Source organism: Pseudorca crassidens, chromosome 13 (assembly GCF_039906515.1).
Source record: "Pseudorca crassidens isolate mPseCra1 chromosome 13, mPseCra1.hap1, whole genome shotgun sequence".
Taxonomy (NCBI): Eukaryota; Metazoa; Chordata; class Mammalia; order Artiodactyla; family Delphinidae; genus Pseudorca; species Pseudorca crassidens.
In genome coordinates, this window is record NC_090308.1 from 40,993,432 (window position 1) to 41,002,493 (window position 9,062).

Consider the following 9,062-nt stretch of genomic DNA (forward strand, 5'->3'; position numbering starts at 1 on the left):
AGTCTCATAGCTTTGTGGTCATAAAAGATACTTGATATGATTTCAGTTTTCTTAAATTTACCAAGGCTTGATTTGTGACCCAAGATATGATCTGTCCTGGAGAATGTTCCAAGAGCACTTTAGAAGAAAGTGTATTCTGTTGTTTTTGGATGGAATGTCCTATAAATATCAATTAAGCCATCCTGTTTAATGTGTCATTTAATGCTTGTGTTTCCTTATTTATTTTCATTTTGGATGATCTGTGCATTGGTGAAAGTGGGGTGTCAATGTCCCCCACTATGATTGTGTTACTATTGATTTCCCCTTTTATGGCTGTTATTATTTATTTGCCTCATGTATTGAGGTGCTCCTATGTTCTGTGCATAAATATTTACAATTGTTATATCTTCTTCTTGGATTGATCCCTTCATCATTATGTAGGGTCCTTCTTTGTCCTTGTAATAGTCTTTAATTTAAAGTCGATTTTGTCTGATATGAGAATTGCTTCTCCAGCTGTATTTTGATTTCCATTTGCATGGAATATCTTTTTCCATCCCCTCACTTTCAGTCTGTATGTGTCCGTAGGTCTGAAGTGGGTCTTTTGTAGACAGCATATATACAGGTCTTGTTTTTGTATCCATTCAGCCAGTCTGTGTCTTTTGGTTGGAGCATTTAATCCATTTACATTTAAGCTAGTTATCAATATGTATGTTCCTAGTATCATTTTCTTAATTGTTTGGGGTTTGTTTTTGTAGGTCTTTTCCTTCTCTTGTGTTTCCTGCCTAGAAAAGTTCCTTTAGCATTTTTTGTAAAGCTGGTTTGGTGCTGCTGAATTCTCTTAGCTTTTGCTTGTCTGTAAAGGTTTTAATTTCTCCGTGGAATCTGAATGAGATCCTTGTGGGGTAGAGTAATCTGGGTTGTAGGTTTTTCCCTTTCATCATTTTAAATATGTCCTGCCACACCCTTCCTGCTTGCAGAGTTTCTGCTTAAAGATCAGCTGTTAACGTTATGGAGATTCCCTTGTATGTTATTTGTTGCTTTTCCCTTGCTGCTTTTAATATTTTTTCTTTGTATTTAATTTTTGATAGTTTGATTAATATGTGTCTTGGCGTGTTTCTCCTTGGATTTATCCTGTATGGGACTCTCTGTGATTCCTAGACTTAATTGACTATTTCCTTTCCCATATTAGGGAAGTTTTCAATTATAATCTCTTCAAATATTTTCTCACTCCCTTTCTTTTTCTCTTCTTCTTCTGGGACCCCTATAATTCGAATGTTGGTGTGTTTAATGTTGTCCCAGAGATCTCTGAGACTGTCCTCAATTCTTTTGTCTTTATTCTGCTCTGAAATAGTTATTTCCACAATTTTATCTTCCAGGTCACTTATCCGTTCTTCTGCCTCAGTTATTGTGCTATTAATTCATTCTAGAGAATTTTTAATTTCATTTATTGTGTTGTTCATCATTGTTTGTTTGCTCTTTATTTCTTCTAGGTCCTTGTTAAACGTTTCTTGTATTTTCTCCATTCTGTTTCCAAGATTTTGAATCATCTTTACTATCATTACTCTGAATTCTTTTTCAGGTAGACTGCCTATTTCCTCTTCATTTGTTTGGTGTGATGGGTTTTTACCTTGCTCCTTCCTCTGCTGCATATTTCCCTTTCTTCCTGTTTTGCTTAACTTGCTGTGTTTGGGGTCTCCTTTTCACAGACTGAATTTTTGTAGTTCCTGGTGTTTTTGGTGTCTGCCCCCAGTGGGTAAGGTTGCTTCATTGGGTTGTGTAGGCTTCCTGGTAGAGGGGACTGGCACCTGTGTTCTGGTGGGTGGGGCTGGATATTGTCTTTCTGGTAGCAGGGCTGCATCCAGTGGTGTGTTTTGGGGTGTCTGTGACCTTATTATGATTTTAGGCAGCCTCTCTGCTAATGGGTGGGTTTGTGTTCCTCTCTTGCTAGTTGTTTGGCATGGGGCGTCCAGCACTAGAGCTTGCTGGCCGTTGGGTAGAACTGGGTCGTAACATTGAGACGGAGATCCTTGGAAGAGCTCTCGCTGATTGATATTATGTGGGGCCTGGAGATCTCTGGTGGTCCAGTGTCCTGAACTTGTCTCTCCCACCTCAGAGGCTCAGGCCTGATCCCCAGCCAGAGCACCAAGACCCTGTTAGCCACATGGCTCAGAAGAAAAGGGAGGGAAAAAAAGAAAGAAAATAATAGTAATAAATTAAATAATTAAATTTTTTTTTTAATTATTAAAATAAAAAAATTAAGTAAAAAAAAAAAGAGCAACCAAACCAATAAATCCACCAATGATAAGAAGCACTAAAAACTATACTAAGATAAACATAAAAATCAGAAACAAGTCAGTCGCACACAGCAAACCCCAAGTCTACAGTTGCTCCCAAAGTCCACCACCTCAATTTTGGGTTCATTCGTTGTCTGTTCAGGCATTCCACAGATGCAGGGTACATCAAGTTGATTGTGGAGCTTTAATCCACTGCTCCTGAGGCTGCTGGGAGAGATTTCCCTTTCTCTTCTTTGTTCGCACAGCTCCCGGGGCTCAGCTTTGGATTTGGCCCCGCCTCTGCGTGTAGGTCGCTGGAGGGCGCCTGTTCTTCGCTCAGACAGGACGGGGTTAAAGCAGCAGCTGATTCGGGGCTCTGGCTCACTCAGACCCGGGGGGAGGAGGAGTACGGAATGCGGGGCGGGCCTGCAGTGTCAGAGGCCGACGTGACGTTGCAACAGCCTGAGGCGCACAGTGTGTTCTCCCAGGGAAGTTGTCCCTGGATCACAGGACCCTGGCAGGGGCGGGCTGCACAGCCTCCTGGGAAGGGAGGTGTGGATAGTGACCTGTGCTCGCACACAGGCTTCTTGGTGGCCTCAGCAGCCGCATTAGCGTTTAAGCCCATCTCTGGTGTCCGAGTTGATAGCTGCGGCTCATGCCTGTCTCTGGAGCTTGTTTAGGCAGTGCTCTGCTGCCTTCTGTGGACAGACAGGGAAGGAATCCCCTCTCTTCACGCACCCCAAAACAATGGTCTCTTGCCTCTTAGGCAGATCCAGACTTTTTCCCGGACTCCCTCCTGGCTAGCTGTGGCGCACTAGCCCCCTTCAGGCTGCGTTCACGCAGCCAACCCCAGTCCTCTCCCTGGGATCTGACCTCCGAAGTCTGAGCCTCAGCTCCCAGCCCCCGCCACCCTGGCAGGTGAGCAGACAAGCCTCTCGGGCTGGTGAGTGCTGGTCGGCACTGATCCTCTGTGCGGGAATCTCTCCGCTTTGCCCTCTGCACCCCTATTGCTGCTCTCTCCTCCGTGGCTCCAAAGCTTCCACCCAGCCAACCCCTGTCTCCACCTGCGAAGGGGCTTCCTAGTGTGTGGAAACCGTTCCTCCTTCACAGCTCCCTCGCAGAGGTGCAGGTGCCGTCCCTATTCTTTTGTCTCTGTTTTTTCTTTTTTCTTTTGCCCTACCCAGGTACGTGGGGAGTTTCTTGACTTTTGGGAGGTCAGAGGTCTTCTGCCAGCGTTCAGTGGGTGTTCTGTAGGAGTTGTTCCATGTGTAGATATATCTTTGATGTGTTTGTGGGGAGGAAGGTGATCTCCACATCTTACTCCTCTGCCATCTTCTGGACTAGTCTTGAGTTTTTTTCTCAGGACAACCTCATGTTGAGAAAAGGCATGCTTCCTGGGTCCAGGAAACTGAGGCCGCAGCTAGGGAGTCTGGACCTGGGATTCGGCCCCCACCTCTAAAACGTTAGATTGTCTTCTTGACTAACTCTGGTTCACCACATCAGGATTGGGGGAGAAAAAGAATGAGTGGAGGTGATCTGAAAAGATGAAAAATGTTTGGGCAGCGCCTACCCCCAAAACAACTCTTTTTTCTATAATAAAAGAAGGAGTTTATAGAAATTTCTACAGGAGGGAGGGTTAGCTGTTATCATGCCTGGCCCTCTCTTTAGCTTATTTCTTTATTACCAAAAAACTTCAAGGGGCAAACCAAGAAAAACATCTGTGGATAAAATCTCTTTATTAAGGAGATGTCTAGAAATAGGATTTCATTATGTTCAGTAATAACAAATTTACCCATTTCTTCTAAATCTTGGGGTTTTTTTCCTTTTTTATAAATAAGTTTTGGCCTACTCCATGTATCTGGTATATGACTTTTTATCAAAAAGAACTGTTATCAAAAAAGAAGGAAGGAAAAATATAATAGGACCTGAAAGTTCCTTTCTTTAGGCTTTTCCCCCACTTAGCTCTTTGTCTGAAACCAAGAATATAATCGAAGATTTTTTTTAAGTTAATTGTTCTTATATTCCCCGGGGCTTTTAAACAGTACGAAACCAGGAGATGAGTGTTTTTTATTCACATAGCCTGCCAGTTAGATTTTCTTTCGCCTGGTAATTAAATGCTTCTCCTCTGGGCCCCATGCTCTCTCCCTTCTGCCCTCCAGCCCCAGGGTGCAGAATCAATATCCTCATTATCAGTGTCTGCAGATGGAAGCTGAGCTGTCAGCACCACATTCCTGCTCCCTGCCTTTGCCTCATCCGTCCCACGTTTTCTGGGCTCCACATGCTTAGAGCCGTGCTTTCCTCCAAAACCCTTTTCTAGCCAATGAAGATTTTTCTCAACTAACATGGCAGGACCTATGCCATATCTTGGTAGTTGAGCTAAATGGGAGGAAAATATGATGTAATTATGCACATAAAAAAAGAGGAACAGGGTTGTGATCTGTAAAAGAAAACTGAAAAATAAATGAATAATGACGTGAGAACCTAAGAGTAACATTTTTTTCATGTTTCCTATGTTTTATCTCATTAAAAATTTTAAGGGGCTTAGGCTTACACGTACTTTATTATTTTTGTCCACATTCTATGAATTAGAACCAGATTTCCAGTGACAGTTTGTATACAGTGGAAATCTTTATTTGACCTTTTAGTTATTAGAATTAATAGGATGTGGTGAATAGAAAATAACTTTCCTGGAGATGACTATGCCTGGTAACCAGCAAAGCAAACCAATGTAATTTCCAAATACAAAGAGCAGTCAGGTTAGCAGCAGCTGACAGAATGGAAGGCAAGTTATTTTAGGTGTTACCTAAGTTTTCGTTCCCACACTGCCCAACCCATGTCTCTTCCCATCTCTGACTGTAGTACTCATTGTAGTCAGGCAGCTGTAGAAATGTAGGCTCATTTCTCTCCTCGTAGTTACCAGTGGTTTCATCCCATCTTTCTTCCATCTCAGACTAAAGAAAAGAAAGATGTATTTCAGAAATGGATACCAGCCATGTTTTTTTCACTGCTTTCCATTTTCTCTTTTATATCTGTCAGTCACCAATATCACTCAGTACTCCAGTCAATTTTTTAAAAATAAGATATTCTGATGATAGTAGCAGCTGTTTTGGTTCCAGTGCACTTTCTCAACCAGCGGTTTAGAATCCCAGTTGACATGAACAATCTCTCTAGACCAGGGGTCAGCAAACTTTTTCTGAAAGGGCCAGAGAGAATTGGGCTTGGGGGCCCTATGCATTTACTCAACTCTGCCATTGTAGTGAAAAAACAGCCACACACAATATGTAAACAAGTGAGTGTGGCTGTGGTTCAATAATACCTTACTTACAAAAACAAAAAGCAGGCTGGATATAGCTTGTGGTCTGTAGTTGATGCATCCTGCTCTAGACCATAAAAAGAAATGGTAAAAATCACTGAAATTCCAGAACTAAATGTAGAAGTGTTTCCAATTAGATGAGATATACCGTCCATATGTCCTTTAACTTTTCATACTTTATTTGCATTTACATGTTATGGTTTTTTAAATTTTCACCTGAAACTATTGCAATCTATCATTCCATTTGAATCCTTATTTTAGTTAAATGTGACAATCTAATGGTAAAAATTTGTGACAGTCAGTTTACTGGAATGTGACCATTTTTTTTCCCTCCTCATTGTGATTTAGGCCTTGGAGAAACACTGCAGAGTGAAAGGAGGCTATTCAGGCCTCAGGGATGTTTACTTCCACAAGGAGAGCTATGATGATGTGCAGCAGAGTTTCTTCCTGGCAGAAACACTAAAGTAAGTAAAAATTATTCTGGTTGTATGTGACTAAGATACCTGAAGAGATCTTCTTTCTAGTTGTGTTTATCATGAACACATTCAAATAACATCAAGCATGACTGCTTCCGAATGCCATTCTACGAGCACGGCAGTAATTGCAGGTGTGTTTTCATCATCATGTAAGTTCGACAACTTGGGACTGCTTTGTATGGTTCTCGTACACGGGGACCAAAGCACAGAGCAGCTTCTTTCTTCGGCATTAATGAGTATACCCCTTAAGGTTTTGCTATACTTGACGGTTGTCCATGATTCTCCCATAAGATGAATGGAGACATTGATGTGTTTTTTTTCTGTCTCTTTGTGGTTTCACTGGCTGACAGGGTCTCTCAGGCCTCACATACCCATGTTTCTCTCTCCAGATATTTGTACTTAATATTTTCTGATGACGATCTACTTCCACTGGAACACTGGATCTTCAATACCGAGGCACATCTTCTCCCTATACTCTCTAGGAATATAAAGAAAGTTGAAGTCAATGAGAAATAAAAAGACATTTTATATTTTACTCTCCTCCATTCCCTTCACTGCATACCTTAATAATTCCTTTTCTGGTGATCAGGCATATGATGAATTTTTATTAATAGGTCTGTGATTATTCTAAGTTTTAAAATTGTTTTGCAGTCTTTTATGTTTATTATCATAGGCATAGATGGACCTAAATTCCTTATTGTAGCCTTTATTATTCATTCAGTGAATCACATGGTTTTTTGTTTGTTTGTTTGTTTTAAGTAATCTTTTATCTGGAGTTCAGGAAGGTGTAGTATCATTTTTATTAAACTAAATAGAATGGTATACCAATGACCTCTTAATTACAATTTTGATTTGACTGCAAAACTTTTTCCTCCTCTATGAGGAGATGGTGTCTGCTTTAAGCTGTAATGTTTTGCCACGTTGCAAAAAGCCATAATAATAAATTAAATAATAAAAAAGCTTTTTCCTTTTCAATTTCGTGTTAATCTGGTTTGTCTATCCACCAGAGACAGATCTTATAACTGTGACAAGCCTCCTTATGCAGGTCTATCATTATTTGATAGAGTGTCTTCTAAAATACTTTACTCACATTTTAATTCAAATTAGAATGTCATCCCAGAAGGATCATCTCCTCTTGACCTCATTTCATTGGATCCATGGTATATTTTTGTTGGTCACTTATATTAGTGTTTCCTAATTTGGGAATTAGTTCTCAAGGTTTACTTTAAATGCCCTGTGTCATCTCTGGATCATGTACTGGTTAATTTCTTCCATTCTCTACCACACAGAGAAGTGAGCTTTCCAGTTTTTCAGAGCTCTGCTGTTAACCGAATTATATTTTTTAAAGGGAAATTGTATAACTTTTAGTGTGTTAGCTTTTATCTGAATATATGAAGAAATTGGGGCTCTCTTTGAAGAGAGGGTGAGTATTTCATATGGTTTTTTGTTTGCATTTCATCTTTAATTCTTTTTTCTTGAAAAAAAGAAACCATTACATTTCGTTCAGGTTTTTCAGATTTGAAAAGAGCCCTTTCTCAAATGTAGTAAATTATTTCATTTCAGTTTATGAAAGCAGGATTTAACTCTGAAAGAATTTTTGCCAGTGTATCTATTCATGGTCAATTGAGAAAAATCTAATAAACTTTTAGGTCAAATTAGGATGTAGTGTATTTTGTCTGGTTAAATTCAACATAGCAATTTCCACTTAGAAGTAATATATAGGAATGGACACTCCCAATCCCCTACAGTCCTATAGCAGCTCAAAATAATTATGATTACATGACTCTTCAAAGCCTTTTTTGAGATATGAATGGTTTTCCCAAAAATAGATCTGGTGACACCTTGTGTTTTCTTACCATATTTGTTCATATTTTATATATATTCCCATGAAAGGGCTAATATGATGATGCATATACTGAGGTACAAAGATTTTGACCACCTGCATTTTCAACTACAGTGGTCAAGTAGATCAGTGCAACCCCATGGATTAGGCTGAAGCACGTGAAATTGAGGCATTTCTAGTTTAAAGATTGTTCAGTATCAGCAATTTCATGTGATTCGACCTAATATTTTTTAAGACAGTTATTTTCTTAGATCTCAGTAGACTTAGTCCACCTTGTGTGACCTGCCCTTTTCTCAATATTATTCATTCAAACAATAAATCAATAAAATTAGTAAGTGAAAAAAAGATCCCTTAGTACGTCATGATTGCTATTCCCAGGACTTAAAGGCAAAATGTAGAAGATTCTTGTTAAAATTGGGCCATATGTATTTAGATTATAATTTTCACATGAATGTCCTTGGACTAGCAATTTAAATTAATTTATTTTCTTTGCTTTTCAATCTGATTTGAAGGAGCACAAGCTGATAGGTATTTCTGCAGCAGATAGGATATTAAAATCAAGTTGTATGTACGCACTGCACTATGACGTACCTTTTGTATTCTGGAATAAATAGGCAAGAAGATTGTACTGCGTGTTGCTCGGCCGGTGGCAAGAACAAAGGTATTTCAATTCTAGAACTTGGATATTTTAACAAAACCCAGAACACCAAAAATGTAAACAAGATAAGAGATTAATATTATGGTGATGTAATTTAATTAAAGTTATATTTTGCACTAATTATTTTAAACAACTGAAGTCCTTAGGTAAATGCTGTCTTTCATTCATTTTCAGCAAAAACTGTGCAATTAAGTTTACATATGTTTTCACATCCCAAAAGGTGAATAATTAAAACAGCACTTAATTTTGTGTTTCTGCATTTGTTTGGGATACGTCGTGCAATTAATATTACACATATAAGTTGTGTGGCAGTTTACAGAACTCAGTGATGTTTGTCATGATGCCTTCATATGTACTACCAGTTCTTTCCATTGATTGTTTTTGATTTGTACTTAAATCCATTCTGTCATTTCCAACTTTATATAAATCTCTAATGTTATGGGAAATGATAGATCAACACATAATTTTTAAAAACTATATTTGTAAAATTTCTCTATTGTAAATAAAGCCTTTTAATATA

At 39.0% G+C, this 9,062-nt stretch overlaps 1 protein-coding gene across 2 annotated transcripts in view; it reads left to right on the forward strand.

Moving 5' to 3' along the window:
- MAN1A1 (mannosidase alpha class 1A member 1) overlaps window positions 1–9,062 on the forward strand; it is a 173,356-nt gene extending 164,294 nt beyond the window's left edge. Inside the window, exons 11-12 of one of the 2 annotated variants that reach the window (XM_067702249.1) lie at window positions 5,914–6,029; window positions 8,499–9,062. In XM_067702249.1, the coding sequence (XP_067558350.1) occupies window positions 5,914–6,029; window positions 8,499–8,619 (237 nt within the window). In that variant the 3' untranslated portion in view covers window positions 8,620–9,062. Of the gene's footprint in view, window positions 1–5,913; window positions 6,030–6,430; window positions 7,017–8,498 lie in introns of those variants that run through there. The other variant, XM_067702248.1, reaches the window with a different exon arrangement.